The sequence below is a fragment of the Salmo salar genome, chromosome 13, assembly GCF_965601325.2.
Source record: "Salmo salar chromosome 13, fSalSal1, whole genome shotgun sequence".
Classification (NCBI taxonomy): Eukaryota; Metazoa; Chordata; class Actinopteri; order Salmoniformes; family Salmonidae; genus Salmo; species Salmo salar.
This window is the reverse complement of record NC_138303.1, coordinates 24,496,484-24,517,284: the sequence shown is the minus strand read 5'-3', so window position 1 is coordinate 24,517,284 and position 20,801 is coordinate 24,496,484. Positions and strand designations below refer to the sequence as shown.

Here is a 20,801-nt window from a genome sequence, read left to right as displayed (position 1 = left end):
TCACACAAAAATGTGATTGGTTTACACAAATAACACACTTACACATTACAGAAGCCAGCAGCACTTCTTCAGGCAGTATGATGCTTTTTGGACGTTCATTTATTACCAGAGCAGGATGTAGATCTGTGAGAGTGGTAACCTGACAATGTAATACAAAGACCTCACGTCATTGCAATAGCACCTAAAATACCACTAGAGGGCACTACTGACCTAGTCCAGAGACATCTGCAGGACAGATAAGAGGATGATGGAATGAGCTGCTATTAAGACGATCACATGTGCCATAGCAGCTTTACACTTCCGGACAGGTGTGGTTACTATTCTGCAGTTCAAGTGAACATGTGTATTTCTCTATGGAATCTCCTCTAGTACCCATACTGGTTACAGATAGATAGATGATGAGTGACGTCTGGTAGATGATGATTCTCTGTGGCAGTCAGATTCCTGGTGTCTATTCTCAGCAGCTTTGCTTCAGTGAGCTGTGTGTTTCCATATCTGTTCCTGTCTGTAGGGAGACCCAGATCAAAGAGCAGATGGGAAGGAGAGGGACAGGATGGGAATGAGGGGTGAGTGGCGGATCGGAGGGGTGGGGAGGGTGTCACGAGAGTAATTGTTCTGTTTGAATCCCAGTACTCCCAGTCCCAACAGACAGACAGCTATTAGTCCCACTTAGAATGATCTGCAGCCATGATGATGGTGCTGCGCATCTGAATATGAAATCCTTCAGAAGTTATTTTCATTCCAGAGACTGCCTCCTCCAACCAACTCAGGGGTATTACACTGAGTTAGAGCCAGATACAGTGCATGAGAGCAATAGATATACAAAATGTTTATAGATCTGTCTATTGTCCTGGTTAGAGTGGATTTGTGTGTCACTATCTGGATCATGGTCTGTCTGCGTGATTCCATGGTTAGCAATGGAAGCTATGGGAAAGAAAGGGTAATGTATCATTAGTTTATGATGTCATGTTCCCTCAGACTCCATCAGTACATAGCTACAATAGCAGTTATGAGTGTCCCTGCCAAACCTAGGATTACAATGCCATATGATCTTATTTTGAGCGGTAAGAACAGAACCGTCAAACTAGATTTTTTTTTTGTTGCTATTTCTATTACATTAAGCTAACCAATGAAATTCTTCACCATGACCTGTGTATTCAATGCTGGAGACTGAATGGTAAAAGTATGTACAGAGTCTGAGAAAGTGAGATGTTAATTGTGTATGCGGTAACAGTACTGAGTCTAACCAAGGCCTCAGTTTTAATTAGCAGTTCTTTCTCTATCTGCATCTGATGATAGTGAGTCACCACACAGCCAAAATAACCATGCGCTCTTCTCACAGCTCTATGTGTCTTGGTCTGAGACAAGATTATCAGTGGCACAACTAGCCGGGATATTGCAAATCCTTGATGTAGTGCAATGCTAGCTCTTTTATTGATCAAGTTTCACATCAACTGCTGCTCAATGCTGCAACGATTTGTTCTATTGAAATGCATTTGATATGATACTATGAGACTACGACACAAGCTGAATGTGTTCTCTATGTTTAGCTAAGCAAAGGTCAGTGTTTTGAGAGTGAGGCACAGACTCTTTTTCCGTACATGTGCTCTTCAGACCCGTCAGGCACAGTGGCCCAGGCTGTCTGAACAAGACCCATGACGTCCTCCTTTCACCTCATAAATGTGATAAAAAATTTACATTCGGTGCTCAGCCTTCCTCAATGCTGTGGCTCGGAGTATGTGTGTGTGTGAGTGAGCGAGATAGCGTGACAGAGATAGGGAAAGTGTGTGTGCTTGCTTGCTGGGGATAACTACAGTACAGGGCAGGAGGCAGACACTGAGGTCACATGGTCCCTGGCTGTTGTCTCTGTTTTCCTGTTGGTCTCCTACACAAACACACAGTGTTGTTTATGAAAGCAAACCTCTCATCGGGACAAAAGGGTTCTGGACTGGTAAAAAGACAGTAGTTGAGTTTTGTTGGGGGGTGTTTTCTAGTGGAAGTTTCCGTCGAGTCCTGGAACAGTGCGTGTTTATGGGTCAGGTTGGGGGAGCATGGGCGTTTAGGAAGGTCAGGAGATACGGAGAACAGGACAGCTGCTGAGTCATGGACAAACTATTGGGGGAAAGTGCAAACAATTCCTGTTTGAGTTTGAGAGAGGGGAGAAGAGAGAAAGAGTGTGTGTGTGTGTGTGTGTGTGTGTGTGTGTGTGTGTGTGTGTGTGTGTGTGTGTGTGTGTGTGTGTGTGTGTGTGTGTGTGTGTGTGTACCTAACGGGGTGGTGATGCGTTTCTGTGTCCTGGTCAGGCTTTCTGATTGGGTTTCTGTACTCCAAAGGCAGTGATGAAGATGTTGACTACGACGATGACGAAGATGAGGCCTGTGGCCAGGTTCTCCATTACATTCAGTCTGAAGTGTTTACTCTGGTCATTCAGGTTCCACCGCACTGTGGAGAGAACAGGGGAAATTGGTACACATGAGCTTTACAAACACTCCCAGCATGCACGCGCAAACACACACGTATGCAAACATAGACTCCCTCTCTCACACATACACACAGATAACTCTACACACACATAAAAAGTAGAATCCTGATTGAGTGATAGTGGCTAGCCCGGGACTGGAGCCAATCTATAGTGACATACTGCTTTGTACTCGGTGCTCTGTATAAGTGTCTCTCAGGCCTGGTCCTCATGTACCCCGGACTGAACTCTGCCAACACTCTGCTGCTCAGCTCAGAGGAAACATATGTGTGACCAGGACACAGTGAGTATAAAGAACAAAAAGAATAGCTTAACACTGCAGTGGGCTAAAATCAGGGTCACTCAGAGTGTTTCTTGGTAGTCTTAAACAAATCTACTTTGAAACAAACACATACTGTACACCTCACACACATGGTTATGGGCTGTACCGTGTCAGATATACAGTTGAAATGTATTCCATTTCCAGTTTGCATCCCAATATTAAGCTTTATATACATCACAGAAGACTGAAATATAACAAAACCGTTTGACATAGAAACACCAGATTTTCGTTGTTTCAATGTTTTTTATGTTTATTAACTATGAAATGATGAAAGATATGAACAACGTTCCACCCAGGCGACCACTAGAGGGCGATTTGGTCATTTGACTGCTGGAAAGAGCTACGTCTATTCTTTTACAGAGTGGCAGAGGAGGGGGGTAGAGGGGGAAAGGGGAGGCGAGGTTCTAGGGTCACAGGGGTTTTGAATGAGGAGCAGATGCATTATGAGTGGCAAAGGGAATGGTAGAGGAGATATCGGAGGTGGAGAAGGGAGAGGGGGGGTTTGGGGAGGAACAAGAGAGAATAGGAGGATGGGGGAGTGGAGGTATGGGTTGAGCAACGGTCAGTGGGGAGAAGAGGGAGGGGTGAGAGAAACAGGGAGAGTGTGATGTCTCTGACATGCAGGTTCAGTATCTCTCCGACACATGATCCCTTCAAATGGAGTTCACTAGTGGAAAAGTAAAGAAGCCTTGTGACTTAGTGAATGAGGGTTAATGCAGAGAGAGAGTGGTTAAAAACATATGGGCTGGACATCCTAAGTGTTTTCCTACTGGAGACTGTAAGAGATGAATTACAGTGATGTGACCTGCACCATTCATTAACTATCTGGTTTCACAAGAAAATACAATTTAAACCAGAGTGACATGGTGCAGAAATCATGGGAGAAAACGTGAGGGCAGTGATGTAGACATGATGAAGAGCAGTCTCTGTGATGTAGACATGATGAAGAGCAGTCTCTGTGATGTAGACATGATGAAGAGCAGTCTCTGTGATGTCGACATGATGAAGAGCAGTCTCTGTAATGTAGACATGATGAAGAGCAGTCTCTGTAATGTAGACATGATGAAGAGCAGTCTCTGTAATGTAGACATGATGAAGAGCAGTCTCTGTAATGTAGACATGATGAAGAGCAGTCTCTGTAATGTAGACATGATGAAGAGCAGTCTCTGTGATGTAGACATGATGAAGAGCAGTCTCTGTCCAGTGCTGAAAATCAAGGTCACTGTCAGCCTGTACGGTCACACTTGAAGAATTCAATCTTCAACACCCCTGTCTTCATCATTACACACACACACACACACACACACACACACACACACACACACACACACACACACACACACACACACACACACACACACACACACACACACACACACACACACACACACACACACACACACACAGTCTTATACCTTGTGAGGACACACAATTCAGTCCCATTCAAAATCCTATTTTCCCTAACCCTAAACTTAACCTAACCTTAACCCTAACCCTAGCTCCTAACCCTAACCCTTAACATAATTCTAACCATAACACTAATTTCAACCTTAACCCCAAATCCTCTAGAAATAGCATTTGACCTTGTGGGGACCAACAAAATGTTCCCAGTTGGTCAAATTTTGGTTTGTTTACTATTCTTGTGGGACTTCTGGTTCCCACAAGAATAGTTAAACACGTCCACAGGCGCGCGCGCACACACACACGCACACACACACACACACACACACACACACACACACACACACACACACACACACACACACACACACACACACACACACACACACACACACACACACACACACACACACACACACACACACAGACACACACACACACACACACGTCTCTCGGGTCAGCCTGCTGACAGCAGCACTAAAACCCGGTGAACTCTGAACTGGTCACATGCCTGGTTGCCATGGCTACAGCACCTCAGCAACGCTGCGAAACATTGGACTTGATAGGTATGAGGTCATCCTCAGTTAAGGTCAACACAAAGTGAGGGAGGAGGAGGGAGGAGGAAGTTATAAAACACATGAAGATTGCGAGACACAAGGGGCTCCATTTAGATAGCGTGCATGAGCGGGGCTAGTGTCAAAAGAGTCCATAATACAGCAGTCATTACAGGTTTAGGATGCAACTGTCTAATGTAGGCCTATTTCATGCAACCGCAAAAGTGTTGCATTCAATACGCTTTTTGTAAAAATGTCCCCCAGAGAGACAGTGTTGTTATCCTCACCGATGAAGATGAGGAGGACCCCCACAGTGACCTGCAGGCTGAGGGAGATGCTGATGAGAGTGATGAGGGGAGTGTAGAAGTCTGGCCCCTGCTCCAGGACAGCCTTCAGCTGGGAAGCGTTGGCCATCAGCAGGGCTACGTCCAGCATGCTCTCTGCTGCACTCTTCTTATTGGCATAGTGGTTCATGTTCCGGAGAGCAGAGGGGCTGCCACCGCGCCAGACACCTGTATGGGGGACCTGGAGACACAAACACATGTCAACAATACAATCAGACACACCTGGTTATATTGTTGAAGAACATGCACATCACGCACGTTTTCACATAAACCTCCCATTGAGATCAATTCATGATTTAGACTTGCTTTTAAGGTGGAAGTTCAGCTTAGCAAGATTCATCTCACAATGAGACAAAACACAGTCATTGATCATCTATGATGTGTTAATGCTGTTATCATATGCACCACTATCATATCTATCATATTATAACAGTAAAGGCATTATGAAAGCAACATCCATGTCATTAGTAAACAAACACTCTCATTAAGTGCAGGCAAACACACACACACACCTTGGCTAAGTCCCAGACTATGAGCTCATCTCTGCGGATATCCCCCCACCCCCTAACACACACACTACGCACCTACACCCCTTCACCTAGTTACACTGAATGCTATCTGTGTTTACATTGCAAACCTGTCTATGTTTACAAACACACACTAGTGGTCCAACACTGTGGCTGTGGGGTCAGTGACAACTTTCTGGGACAGAGGAACAACACCAGGTGCAGGTCGAGGACACTTCAGGACAGAGATCTGTGGTCTTGAAGAGATTCTGCTACTTTGTTCCTGCCCTGTGTGGGAACTGCACATTAACTTTGTCAACCTGATCATTTAAGTAGCCGACTGAATGCATCATATTTTTGTATATGTCATAAAATGAATAATGAATACATGAAAGTCATATTATATGTCTCAGATGAATGGAGGATGTATGATTAAATGAATCAGTTCCTCCAGGTATGGATTCCTCTATGGCTGATGATGTTAGATAGCAGGTTAAATGGGGAGTTCAGGGCTGCTCTGATGACTATGTCCCATTCAGCTCCCACCGAATTCTGTTCACGGGCCTCAGTTATCAAAGTGCGTGCGCACAAAAAATATGCGCGTCAGTTTTCCCACAAAGGTTGGTATTTATCCATTTTGAACTTGACAGATGTGCGCTTCTCCACGCAAATCTCAAACCATGTGTGCACACAAGTTGATCAACTGTATTGCAAGCAAATGTTGTTCTTTAGGTGTACGATGCACAGGAATTATAATAATGGTTGGCTAATAAAAACATCAACTCATTTGCCTAGTGATAAAACAGATGCATTTGCAGTTGGTAAGAAGATCGCATAACAGCATCTCGCCTAATATATTTATTTTACTTTTATTATATAAGCCTAAATCATAGTCATATTGCAGGGCATGTCTCTCTTTTTCTGTCATGACTTGTTTATTCCCGCTACACATCAAATATTAGGCTACCATTTATCCATCGCGCATTCAATAGCCACCTATGCGATAAGTAAACAGACTGCAGGCTACAGTATTGCTGTGCGATAGGAGCGGAACATAATAGCCTATTTAATCTCAGAGCCTATACCAAGGCAGGAGATAGAAACACAATCTATTGATAAACTAAATATTGAACAGGAATTCGTATTTCGTATATAAGTGTTGGCTGTAGTAGCATTTACTTATAAATTGTTCGAAAGGTCAATCAATCTTGCAGAATGCGCAGCCAGTGTTTGGCACTCGCTACACGTGGCATTTAAAAAAAAAGTCATATCAAAAGATTAAAACATTCTGCCCACACCTCTGCAGAAATCTGATAACATTTGCCATTGCGATATATATTTTTAGAATTATCATGGCCCAGTTCCAACACCTCCAAATCATACAGCAAATGAGGGCGTTTTGTTATCATAAACGCGTGAACGGAGGGCGTTTTCCAGGCGGGGTTGTAGCGCTCGTCCACGAGCCCACAAATATATTATGGTCTGATTATTCATTGAAAACATTCATACAGTATATGATGCGTGCGACTGTTTGATAAATCCCAATAATTCGTTGCGCAAGCAAATCATAGAGTCTCCATGTACGACAGAATTTAGTACAACATTTACGCACGGTTGATAAATGAGGCTCCTGATCCTGAAGCTGGAATCATTAATGGTGAAACTGCCACATCCGTTTGGGATGCTACAACAACAAAGCAGTTATTGCAAACAATGAACACTGTTTTTCCCCCTTGGCCATCATTGCCTGGCGATAGAACAGCTGGATATGCACTGCATTTTTTTATACCACACTGCTCGATGCACCACACCAAGTCCACAGAACAAAAACTAGAAGAAAGCTGCTGGGGTGGACAATGGCGCTGTTCCCCTAATGCGAATTCCATCTTTAAAGTGCTGCTGGCTAAATATGTTTTGCAATGACTGAACAACTAGGCTTCCTGATGAAAGTGAACTTGAAGTCATGCTAAACCATCTCCATTGCATTAACAACCATTCAATAACATTGAACCATTGGATGCATGTATCCCCCCCTCTCTCCAACAGCTGTGGAGGACTGGTTAAATTGTCAGTGCTGTGTCACAGTGCTGTATACAGACAATCTTCCTTCCTTCCCTCTGTTCCAGGAATAGAGACAGTGGATGAGAGGGGCGGTGGGCTTTACAGCAGAGAGAGACAGTCAGAGGTTCTGTTTTAGGAAGGGGAGAGCAGAACCCTGTAATTTACCACAGAGCTGAGCTAAATTACCATGCCTTCAGGCTGAATTACCATGCCTTCAGGAAGAAACTGGCAGCGTTGGTGCGGTAACCCAGAGAGAGAGATGGGTGTGTTCTCTGCAGTAGCTGGTGTGTTGATTAGTCACCCAATATCCCTTAAATGCTGAGGTGGTTAGGCTATATGATGAGCTTTACAATTATGTGAGGAAACTGTACCCGGCTAGATGCATTTCAATATCTAAAGTACCCCTGTGCTTTTTGGGGCGTGGCCTGACCTATATTTATGGCATGGCTGCACATCTGTGCAATGTTCACAAAATATCTGGATCAGGATCCTTCCCATCAGGATGTGCTATTGAATCAATCCTGAATAGACATATTAAACCAAGATAAAACCCCTTACAACCCAGACTGTGAGCCTTTATAGAGTTATTGCACTAGGCATTACAAGGTCACACAAACTAAACAACTCTTAAAAACATGCCCTCTGTGTTCCTAAAGAACTGACGTCAGTCATACTCTTGTCCTTGTGATAAGTGACAGACACTCATCGGTACAACACAAGACATGCAAATAGATAAAATAACACCTTACTGTACAAAGGGGTCTGTGAAGAGACACAGCCATTTTTTATATCTTGTATTGTAATTTGCACTGTACTATGTACAGTGGGCTCCCGTGTGGCGCAGTGGTCTAAGGCACTGCATCTCAGTGCTAGAGGTGTCTCTACAGACCCTGGTTCGATTCCAGGCTGTATCACAACCGGCTGTGATTGGGAGTCCCATAAGGCGGCGCACAATTGGCCCAGCATCATTAGGGTTTGGCCGGGGTAGGGCATCATTGGTCTTAACTGACTTGTCTAGTTAAATAAAAAATGTGTTAGACCTAGATATTGTGTGTATGTACTGATATGTAGGCTATGTGTGACATTTTAAATGTGGATCCTAATGAATACCAAATACTTAAGCGAAACACAGTGATCTCTGTGCTGAACACTGTCACGACCTGCCAGGGCCACCTGCTCTCTTCTCACACACTGAACACACACACTGAACCCACTCAGAGGGCATTCAAGGACAGCCCTTATGCCTTAATCAATATGTCTTATGTGAGCCGGGAGACCACAGGTTCTGAAGGTGTAGGCTATCCATAGGGCTGACTGACACTGCAGTCTGGGAAACCTGCCTCATTCAATTTCTTCATCGCTGGTTGAGGCTGGCTGACACAACAGAATGATAGTGGTAATTTGGCATGATTGAGCATGAGCAATGGCATAGGTCCAAAGACAAGTGCACACCGCGCACACACACACACACACACGTACACACACACATACTTCACTTTTTATTAAAAGTACAGAAAGCAACCGAATGACTGATGCAGTTCCGTATTTGAATAGAACTCTCGATTGAAAAGTATAAACGAACAAAGCATGAATTAGCATATGATTGCGCTGACGTTCTCTACTGGAGAGGCAGTGTTAGTCAATCACTCTGCAGGTCCATTGTTATTCTGCCTGACCAAAAAACGGACGGTCCACTATTTTGTTACTATGAATTATTCAACTCAACAATCCCCGTGTGAGGGAGAGAGAGAGAGAGGAGAAAAAGGGATATTTTGCTTTTTTGTTTTAACAAGCCTTTATTGTAAATGTAAGAAGTGCACAGAGATTCAGTGCAGCGTCCATGATATAATTTATTTAATTTCACCTTGATTTATCCAGGTAGAACACTTGAGAACAAGTTCTCATTTACAACGGCGACCTGACCAAGATAAAGCAAAGCAGTGTGACAAAAACATCAACACAGAGTTACACATGGGATAAACAAACATACAGTCAATAACACAACAGAAAAATCTGTATACAGTGTGTGCAAATGAAGAAAGGAGGTAAGGCAATAAATAGGCCATAGTGGTGAAGTAATCACAATTTAGCAATTAACACTGGAGTGATAGATGTGCAGATGATGATGTGCAAGTAGAAATACTGGTGTGCAAAAGAGGAGAAAAACAAAAACAAATATGGGGATGAGGTAGGTAGTTGGTGTGATGGGCTATTTACAGATGGGCTATGTACAGCTGCAGTGATCGGTAAGCTGCTCTGACAGCCGATGCTTAAAGTTAGTGAGGGAGATATATGTCTCCAACTTCCGTGATTTTTGCAATTCGTTCCAGTCATTGGCAGCAGAAAACTGGAAGGAAAGGTGGCCAAAGGAGGTGTTGGCTTTGGGGATGACCAGTGAAATATACCTGCTGGAGTGTGTGCTACGGGTAGGTGTTGCTATGGTGACCAGTGAACTGAGATAAGGTGGAGCTTTACCTAGCAAAGACTTCAAATCAAATCAAATGTATTTATATAGCCCTTCTTACATCAGCTGATATATCAAAGTGCTGTACAGAAAACTACAGACTTATAGATGACCTGGAGCCAGTGGGTTTGGCGATGAATATGTAGCGAGGACCAGCCAACGAGAGCATACAGGTCACAGTGGTGGGTAGTATATGGGGCTCTGGTGACAAAACGGATGGCAATGTGATAGACTGCATCCAATTTGCTGAGTAGAGTGTTGGAGGCTATTTTGTAAATGACATCGTCGAAGTCAAGGATCGGTAGGATAGTCAGTTTTACGAGGGTATGTTTGGCAGCATAATCAATAAAAGGAAAACAATAGAGCCAAATGCTAAATGTACAGTTAATTGTCATCCCCTCTCCACTCATCCACAAAACCAAGTGCTCCCTCCACCTCTGAACAAAACACGTCCCTGTAACATGTTGGTCTCAAAGCCCAGAAGATCTTTCAGTGACAGGATATGACAATATCAAGCGTAATTCTTCAGTCATTAGACCTTAGAGAACAATCACCACATCCTGCCTTTGACAAGACTCAACTGTGTTTCTTTCCTAGGCCTAAGCCCGTGTGGCTCAGTTGGTAGAGCATGGTGTTTGCAACGCCAGGGTTGTGGGTTCGATTCCCATGGAAGACCAGTACGGGGGGGAAGAAAAAAAAAAAGTATGAAATGTATGCATTCACTACTGTAAGTCGTTCTGGATAAGAGCGTCTGCTAAATGACTAAAATATTAAAAAAATGTAAATACACAGCTGTCTTAGCCTGGGGGAGGGAGAGTGAAGGAGAGAGTGAGGGAGAGAAACAGAGAGTGTAGAAGGTTGCTGCAGCAGTCATTTAGAATAGCTGGAGATAGCTGCCCACGTAGTTGAGTAATAACACTCAAAAGAAATCATATGGTGTCACTCTCTGTCTGCATACCTCTTAACACTGCCTGCCCAACCCACTACAGTAGGTGTGAATTAAATGTGTCACTGACTGCAGTCCCTAGTGATAACTGTCATAACTGTTTCCTATGCTCTAGTCCGTTACAGCAGTTACCTGATCTAATTTGGAAGACAGCTAGCCTATGTGCTGAGGTAGCCTGGTCCCAGATCTGTAGCCTATACTTCAGCCAACTCATTTGGCTATCACTGACATGCCACACCTGTTAGTATAGCCTAGTAGCCTACATGTCTCACTTTTGTTTGATTGATTCTGTAGGTTGTCTGTCTTTTCTTTACATTTATAGGGGCATTGAAAAAGCCCCGCAGAATCCATCTGGTCCTAGTAAATACTGGCAGCAGTGCCTGGCTTGCAGCACTCTGGTAGGACCCCCCTCCCCACAACCTCAAACTCCCATTGAAAGTGCTTCTATTCAGTTCAAGTAAGCACAAGCTTTCACAGACTCCAAAACATTTTCTACACACTGTTCTCAGCTTAGTGAAGCCAGATGAAGAAGAACAATTACAGTTGTGAATGACACTATTTTAGTGAAAATAGATGAATCGTCTCATCTAAAAACATGCATTTTCTTCACTGTAGATCAAGCTTACGCACAATGTTCTCGGGGGTTACTGCACCAATGTTGTCAGTCTCTACCTGAAGACATGGTAAATCAGCTCACCTTATGGAAGCCTGAAGAAGACAAGTTACAGTTGTGAATACTACACTATTGTTGTGAAAATGTATAATTTGTCTAAAAACGTGCATTTTCCTCGATCTGGACACTCAGACTATATGCTGTCGAACAACTATACCATAAAAGCTTTCACAAACGCAATATTCTCGGTTTAGGGAAGCCTGATAAAAGACATATTTAGAGTTGTGGATGCAATTATATTTTTGTGAAAAGTAATTAGTCAAAAAACATGCATTTTCCTTGATCTGGGTACCCAGACTAGGCTGTTGATATATACACCATACAAGCACATAGACTTTCACAGACTTTAAGCTCATCCTGACTTTGGGCTGACTCTGACTAAAAAAATCCACTGTGTGAGAAGTGAACTCATTTAACCCCAGACCAGCATCAATGAACAGCTATGCCTACTCTCACTGTTTTAATCTGTGAATGGGGGTTTTCTAAACTGCCAGACAGTTGTGGTGCTAGTCTGCTATTCCCTAGTTGACTGAAGGGCAGGTTGGGCTCTAGGCTACACAAAAGGGACACTCTCTGGGATACGTACTGTACACTATGGTTACAATTCTGTCTCTTTAGCCAACTGCATTGTCAGGAAAAAGAATGGCAACCAGACTAGGCCACACCCTGAAAATTCCATCCTTATAAGAATATCAGATAACAGAGTGTAGCATTTATGCAGACCAATTCGCATTTATCATCAGAATGTATTTTATTCTGTTCTTGCTTGACTTGCAGGATGCGTGGTTGGGTTTATAATGAAGAGGATGCTGCTACAGGATGTGTCACTCTTTGCCTCTCTATCTCTCTGCATCAGCACTTCTGTGTTCTCCATCTATCATGTCCCATCAGCCTCCTCTGCTCACCTCAGATTCTGGCCTGTGTCCAGCCCCGGGATCGACACAACTGTATTTAATTTTCATGGTTCTCTGAAGGGCTTTTAGTTTTACATCCCACCGGAAACATATGCAAACGGCTATTCCAAAGCACAGTATACTGTAGCTTACCTACATTACATTGGCAATGCAATGCAACCCAACTTAGCCTGTAACCTATAGCATGTAGCTCCCATTATTACATCCGGACCTCAAGGCTTCGCAGTACTGTTGGTTTACCATATTCCCCTTGAATCAGGCAGCGATTCAGACCTAGAACACCACGTAGGCCTAAGTCGAATCTCTGGCTAGGAGCAGTGGCGACCTGTTATGAGCCATAGCTACAAAAATATATATATACAGTGCCTTGCAAAAGTATTCATCCCCCTTTATTTGGATTTCATGTAATGGACATATATAAAATAGTCCAAATTGGTGAAGTGAAATGAAAAAAAATTACTTGTTTAAAAAAAATTCCACCTGTGTGCAATCTAAGTGTCACATGATCGGTCACATGATCTCAGTATATATATACATATATATATATACATATACACATGTTATTTTGGCATTAATACGTGTCATATATCAGTTTGCAAACCATGTAAAAAAAAATGTTTCGAGTTAATACAGAGCGTAGGGATTGGTAATCTTCTCTAGTTGCGCTGTGTTCTGTCACTCATGGGGACACTACGTCACCACAAAATCTACAGGGAGAGCTAGAAAGTTCAAGCCCCCTTGGGTGCTGCCATAGATTTACATTATAAGTGCCCCTTATATCTACTGTAGCTTTGATTGGACTGATCATGTCAACATCATACCTTCAAAATCTTAGCTAGCAAGCTAGACAAGCAGTCATCATCAACAATCTACTGGCAAATCCTTATCATTTACATTTACATTACATTTACGTCATTTATCCAGAGCGACTTACAAATTGGTGCATTCACCTTATGATATCCAGTGGAACAGCCACTTTACAATAGTACATCTATATCTTTTTTGGGGGGTTGGGGGGGGGGGGGGGGGGGGGTTAGAAGGATTACTTTATCCTATCCCAGGTATTCCTTAAAGAGGTGGGGTTTCAGGTGTCTCCGGAAGGTGGTGATTGACTCCGCTGTCCTGGCGTCGTGAGGGAGCTTGTTCCACCATTGGGGTGCCAGAGCAGCGAACAGTTTTGACTGGGCTGAGTGGGAACTGTGCTTCCGCAGAGGTAGGGAGGCGAGCAGGCCAGAGGTGGATGAACGCAGTGCCCTTCTTTGGGTGTAAGGACTGATCAGAGCCTGAAGGTACGGAGGTGCCGTTCCCCTCACAGCTCCGTAGGCAAGCACCATGGTCTTGTAGCAGATGCGAGCTTCAACTGGAAGCCAGTGGAGTGTGCGGAGGAGCAGGGTGACGTGAGAGAACTTGGGAAGGTTGAACACCAGATGGGCTGCGGCGTTCTGGATGAGTTGTAAGGGTTTAATGGCACAGGCAGGGAGCCCCGCCAGCAGCGAGTTGCAGTAATCCAGATGGGAGATGACAAGTGCCTGGATTAGGACCTGTGCCGCTTCCTGTGTAAGGCAGGGTCGTACTCGCGAATGTTCTAGAGCATGAACCTACAGGATCCGGTCACAGCCTTGATGTTAGCGGAGAACGACAGGGTGTTGTCCAGGGTCACGCCAAGGCTCTTAGCACTCTGGGAGGAGGACACAATGGAGTTGTCAACCGTGATGGCAAGATCATGGAATGGGCAGTCCTTCCCCGGGAGGAAGAGCAGCTCCATCTTGCCGAGGTTCAGCTTGAGGTGGTGAGCCGTCATCCACACTGATATGTCTGCCAGACATGCAGAGATGCGATTCGCCACCTGGTTATCAGAAGGGGGAAAGGAGAAGATTAATCGTGTGTCGTCTGCGTAGCAATGATAGGAGAGACCATGTGAGGATATGACAGAGCCAAGTGACTTGGTGTATAGCGAGAATAGGAGAGGGCCTAGAACTGAGCCCTGGGGGACACCAGTGGTGAGAGTACGTGGTGTGGACACGGATTCTCACCACGCCACCTGGTAGGAGCGACCTGTCAGGTAGGACGCAATCCAAGAGTGAGCCGTGCTGGAGATGCCCAACTCGGAGAGGGTGGAGAGGAGGATCTGATGGTTCACAGTATCAAAGGCAGCAGATAGGTCTAGAAGGATGAGAGCAGAGGAGAGAGAGTTTGCTTTAGCAGTGCGGAGAGCCTCCGTGACACAGAGAAGAGCAGTCTCAGCTGAATGACCAGTCTTGAAACCTGACTGATTTGGATCAAGAAGGTCATTCTGAGAGAGATAGCAAGAGAGCTGGCCAAGGACGGCACGCTCAAGAGTTTTGGAGAGAAAAGAAAGAAGGGATACTGGTCTGTAGTTGTTGACATCGGAGGGATCGAATGTAGGTTTTTTGAGAAGGGGTGCAACTCTCGCTCTCTTGAAGACGGAAGGGACGTAGCCAGCGGTCAAGGATGAGTTGATGAGCGAGGTGAGGTAGGGGAGAAGGTCTCCGGAAATGGTCTGGAGAAGAGAGGAGGGGATAGGGTCAAGCGGGCAGGTTGTTGGGCGGCCGGCCATCACAAGTTGCAAGATTTCATCTGGAGAGAGAGGGGAGAAAGAGGTCAAAGCATAGGGTAGGGCAATGTGAGCAGGACCAGCGGTGTCGTTTGACTTAACAAACGAGGATCGGATGTCATCAACCTTCTTTTCAAAATGGTTGACGAAGTCATCCGCAGAGAGGGAGGAGGAGGGGGGGGAGGAGGATTCAGGAGGGAGGAGAAGGTGTCATATGAAGAGAAATTATAGATAAAACGAATCGGTGCTCAACAAGTTGGAAATCGCAAATTCAACAATGAGTGGTATGGAAGGAATCAGTGGCTAACAGCAAGCATGGCAAAGCAATCACTATTTTGCTTCCCCTGCCTTCTATTTGGTGGAGAGGGGGTGTGGTCCAAGTCTGGGTTTAAGGGTCTCTTTTCCAAGCTTAAAGGGATAAACATTCACACACAACACCATGGGCCAGAAAAGGTTGAATACATTGGCCATGCTGTCAATCAAGCATGACTTCTGCTGCATTCAAAACAACTAGAAACTCAGAACTGGGAAATCTCTGACTTCAGTGAGTTCGAGACAACTGGGAACGCTGAAAAAAACGTGCTCCGACTGGGACATACATTTTGAACGGTTATCCAACTCAGAATTCCAAGTTGGGAACCCGGGCCTCTTTCTAGATCTCCGACCTGAAGCTCACTGACGTCATGATTCAACCTTATTTTTTTCAGAGCTCCCAGTTGTCTTGAAATTACCATAAATCCAGAGAATGCCAGACTTCGATGACAAAGTTACAGTGAGGGAAAAAAGTATTTGATCCCCTGCTGATTTTGTACGTTTGCCCACTGACAAAGAAATGATCAGTCTATAATTTTAATGGTAGGTTTATTTGAACAGTGAGAGACAGAATAACAACAAAAAAATCCAGAAAAACGCATGTCAAAAATGTTATAAATTGATTTGCATTTTAATGAGGGAAATAAGTATTTGACCCCTCTGCAAAACATGACAGTACTTGGTGGCAAACCCCTTGTTGGCAATTACAGAGGTCAGACGTTTCTTGTAGTTGGCCACCAGGTTTGCACACATCTCAGGAGGGATTTTGTCCCACTCCTCTTTGCAGATCTTCTCCAAGTCATTAAGGTTTCGAGGCTGACGTTTGGCAACTCGAACCTTCAGCTCCCTCCACAGATTTTCTATGGGATTAAGGTCTGGAGACTGGCTTGGCCACTCCAGGACCTTAATGAAGAGGACTGGCCACCCCTCATAGCCTGGTTCCTCTCTAGGTTTCTTCCTAGGTTTTGGCCTTTCTAGGGAGTTTTTCCTAGCCACCGTGCTTCTACACCTACATTGCTTGCTGTTTGGGGTTTTAGGCTGGGTTTCTGTACAGCACTTTGAGATATCAGCTGATGTAAGAAGGGCTATATAAATAAATTTGATTTGATTGGATTTTGAATGTGCTTCTTCTTGAGCCACTCCTTTGTTGCCTTGGCCGTGTGTTTTGGGTCATTGTCATGCTGGAATACCCATCCACAACCCATTTTCAAAGCCCTGGCTGAGGGAAGGAGGTTCTCACCCAAGATTTGACGGTACATGGCCCCGTCCATTGTCCCTTTGATGCGGTGAAGTTGTCCTGTCCCCTTAGCAGAAAAACACCCCCAAAGCATAATGTTTCCACCTCCATGTTTGACGGTGGGGATGGTGTTCTTGGGGTCATAGGCAGCATTCCTCCTCCTCCAAACACGGCGAGTTGAGTTGATGCCAAAGAGCTCCATTTTGGTCTCATCTGACCACAACATTTTCACCCAGTTGTCCTCTGAATCATTCAGATGTTCATTGGCAAATTTCAGACGGGCATGTATATGTGCTTTCTTGAGCAGGGGGACCTTGTGGGCGCTGCAGGATTTCAGTCCTTCACGGCGTAGTGTGTTACCAATTGTTTTCTTGGCGACTATGGTCCCAGCTGCCTTGAGATCATTGACAAGATCCTCCCGTGTAGTTCTGGGCTGATTCCTCACCGTTCTCATGATTATTGCAACTCCACGAGGTGAGATCTTGCATGGAGCTCCAAGCCGAGGGAAATTGACAGTTCTTTTGTGTTTCTTCCATTCTTCCATCATGCTAAATCCAAGATGGCGTAGCAGTTCAGACGTCCTTTACCCTCTTGTCGTGTCCCGTGTATATATATATATTTACATATTTTTCTTCGCTTTTCTTTTTACATTTTTTCTTCTAAAAACTCAACCTCAAAGCACTCTCCTGCAACCCGCCTCACCAATTTAAAAAAGAAAGTATTATTTACCTCAAATCTGAAATCCACAACAGAAGCTAGCCAGAGGTTAGCCATTTTCACTGGCTAACGTTGGAGTTCAGCTAGCCACGGTTAGCGGTCCTCAGATATCCATTAGCTCGAAAAGCTATCGCCAGTCTTTGTACAGCGCGACTCAGACCAGAGCATACCGGACCTTTTCTCTCTCCTTTCCCCGGATTTCTACCGCAGGCTCTGGACATTTACACCTGGAATATGCAGCTAACTAGCTGCTACCTGAGTGACTATTGGCAACGTCAGTCCCGGAATTAACACACATTATTCCGGAGCTAGCCAGCTGAAGAGTTCCGTCAGCCACTCCTGGGCTATTCCGGAGCTAGCCAGCTGAAGTGTCTCCTGGGCTACAATCACCTACCCGGACCCGTTTTACTGCCGATGCGGAGCCCCATCGGGACTTCACGACTGGACCACCGACATTATCTGCCCGAGGGAGTTATCCAACTGGCCCCTCCGTCGCGACGTAACCTGATCGCCCATCTGCGGCCCGCTAATTGTTAGCTGTTTTATCGGCTGCGATCTGAATAGGTCTATCGGACACTTTTCTTGGGCCACTATAACTAACTATTTTGCCAACTTGGACTGGTCCCCCCTTCCACACGGAACCCCACTAATCCACAGACGGAAACGCACGAGGTGGCTAAAAACAGACCTCCCTCCATCTTCCACCAGCTTGCTACCTATGGCCCGGCTAGCTGTCTGAATCTCACTGGACCCTTTGATCACTCGGCTAAGCATGCCTCTCCTTAATGTCAATATGCCTTGTCCATTGCTGTTCTGGTTAGTGTTTATTGGCTTATTTCACTGTAGAGCCTCTAGCCCTGCTCATTATACCTTATCCAACCTCTCAGTTCCTCCACCCACACATGCTATGACATCTTCTGGTTTCAATGATGTTTCTAGAGACAATATCTCTCTCATCATCACTAAATGCCTAGGTTTACCTCCTCTGTATTCACATCCCACCATACCTTTGTCTGTACATTATACCTTGAAACTATTTTATCGCCCCCAGAAACCTGCTCCTTTTTCTCTCTATTCTGGACGTCACAGACGACCAATTCTTATAGCTTTTAGCCGTACCCTCATACTCATTCTTTTCTGCTCCTCTGGGGATGTAGAGGTGAATCCAGGCCCTGCAGTGTCTGGCTCCACTCCTACTCCCCAGGCGCTCTCTTTTGATGACTTCTGTAACCGTAATAGCCTTGGTTTCATGCATGTTAACATTAGAAGCCTCCTCCCTAAGTTTGTTTTATTCACTGCTTTAGCACACTCTGCCAACTGTGTCTGAATCTTGGCTGTGTCTGAATCTTGGCTTAGGAAGTCCACCAAAAACTCTGAAATCTTCATCCCTAACTACAACGTTTTCAGACAAGATAGAACGACCAAAGGGGGCGGTGTTGCAATCTACTGCAGAGATAGCCTGCAGAGTTCTGTCCTGCTATCCAGGTCTGTACCCAAACAATTTGAACTTCTACTTTTAAAAATCCACCTCTCTAAAAACAAGTCTCTCACCGTTGCCGCCTGCTATAGACCCCCCTCGGCCCCTAGCTGTGCTCTGGACACCATATGTGAACTGATTGCCCCCCATCTATCTTCAGAGCTTGTGCTACTAGGTAACCTAAATTGGGACATGCTTAACACCCCAGCCATCCTACAATCCAAGCTTGATGCCCTCAATCTCACACAAATTATTAATGAACCCACCAGGTACAACCCCAAAGCCGCAAACACTGGCACCCTCATAGATATCATCCTAACCAACGTGCCCTCTAAATACACCTCTGCTGTTTTCAACCAAGATCTCAGCGATCACTGCCTCATTGCCTGCACCCGTAATGGGTCAGTGGTCAAACGACCTCCACTCATCACTGTCAAACGCTCCCTGAAACATTTCAACGAGCAAGCCTTTCTAATCAACCTGGCCCTGGTATCCTGGAAGGATATAGACCTCATCCCGTCAGTAGAGGATGCCTGGTTATTTTTTTTAAATGCCTTCCTCACCATCTTAAATAAGCATGCCCCTTTCAAGAAATTTAGAACCAGGAACAGATATAGCCCTTGGTTCTCCCCAGACCTGACTGCCCTTAACCAACACAAAGATATCATGAGGCGTTCTGCATTAGCATCGAACTGCCCCCGCGATATGCAACTTTTCAGGGAAGTTAGAAACCAATACACACAGGCAGTTAGAAACGCCAAGGCTAGCTTTTTCAAACAGAAATTTGCTTCCTGCAACTCTAACTCTAAAAAGTTCTGGGACATTGTAAAGTCCATGGAGAATAAGAACAACACCTCCCAACTGCCCACTGCACTGAGGATAGGAAACTCTGTCACCACCGATAAGCCCACTATAATTGAGAATTTCAATAAGCATTTTTCTACGGCTGGCCATGCTTTCCACCTAACTACCCCTACTGCATTCAACAGCACTGCACCCCCCACAGCTACTCGCCCAAGCCTCCCCCATTTCTCCTTCTCCCAAATCCATCCAGCTGATGTTCTGAAAGAGCTGCAAAATCTGGACCCCTACAAATCAGCTGGGCTTGACAATCTGGACCTTTTCTTTCTAAAATTATCTGCCGAAATTATTGCAACCCCTATTACTAGCCTGTTCAACCTCTCTTTCGTTTCGTCTGAGATTCCCATAGATTGAAAAGCAGCTGCTGTCATCCCCCTCTTCAAAGGTGACACTCTTGACCCAAATTGCTACAGACCTATATCCATCCTTCCCTGCCTTTCTAAGGTCTTCGAAAGCCAAGTCAACAAACAGATTACCGACCATTTCGAATCCCACCGCACCCTCTCCGCTATGCAATCTGGTTTCAGAGCTGGTCATGGGTGCACCTCAGCCACGCTCAAGGTCCTAAACGACATCGTAAACGCCATCGATAAGAAACAATACTGTGCTGCCGTATTCATTGACCTGGCCAAAGCTTTTGACTCTGTTAATCACCACATCCTCATCGGCAGACTCAGTAGCCTTGGTTTCTCAAACGATGGCGTCGCCTGGTTCACCAACTACTTCTCTGATAGAGTTCAGTGTGTCAAATCGGAGGGCCTGCTGTCCGGACCTCTGGCAGTCTCTATGGGGGTACCACAGGGTTCAATTCTTGGGCCAACTCTTTTCTCTGTATACATCAATGATGTCGCTCTTGCTGCTGGTGAATCGCTGATCCACCTCTACGCAGACGACACCATTCTGTATACTTCTGGCCCTTCTTTGGACACTGTGTTAACAACCCTCCAAACGAGCTTCA

General features: G+C 45.0%; 1 protein-coding gene across 1 annotated transcript; it reads right to left on the bottom strand.

Annotated features, from left to right (window-relative positions):
- Nucleotides 1–278: 278 nt before the first annotated feature.
- On the bottom strand, nucleotides 279–5,320 carry LOC106566615 (ninjurin-1). Its single transcript, XM_014134796.3, has 3 exons — nucleotides 5,044–5,320; nucleotides 2,267–2,442; nucleotides 279–924 (listed from the first exon to the last, which is right to left on the bottom strand). Exons 1-2 carry the CDS (start codon nucleotides 5,297–5,299, stop codon nucleotides 2,300–2,302), a joined length of 399 nt encoding a protein of 132 aa, XP_013990271.2. The 5' UTR covers nucleotides 5,300–5,320; the 3' UTR covers nucleotides 279–924; nucleotides 2,267–2,299.
- Nucleotides 5,321–20,801: the final 15,481 nt, after the last annotated feature.

Bases quoted from the DNA above. Each gene is read 5' to 3' on its own strand.
- LOC106566615 (XM_014134796.3), bottom strand. From the start codon at position 5,299: ATGTGTTTGTGTCTCCAGGTCCCCCATACAGGTGTCTGGCGCGGTGGC. The intron at 2,443-5,043 runs GTGAGGATAACA...TTCTCTCCACAG, and splicing joins GGTCCTCCTCATCTTCATCG to TGCGGTGGAACCTGAATGAC.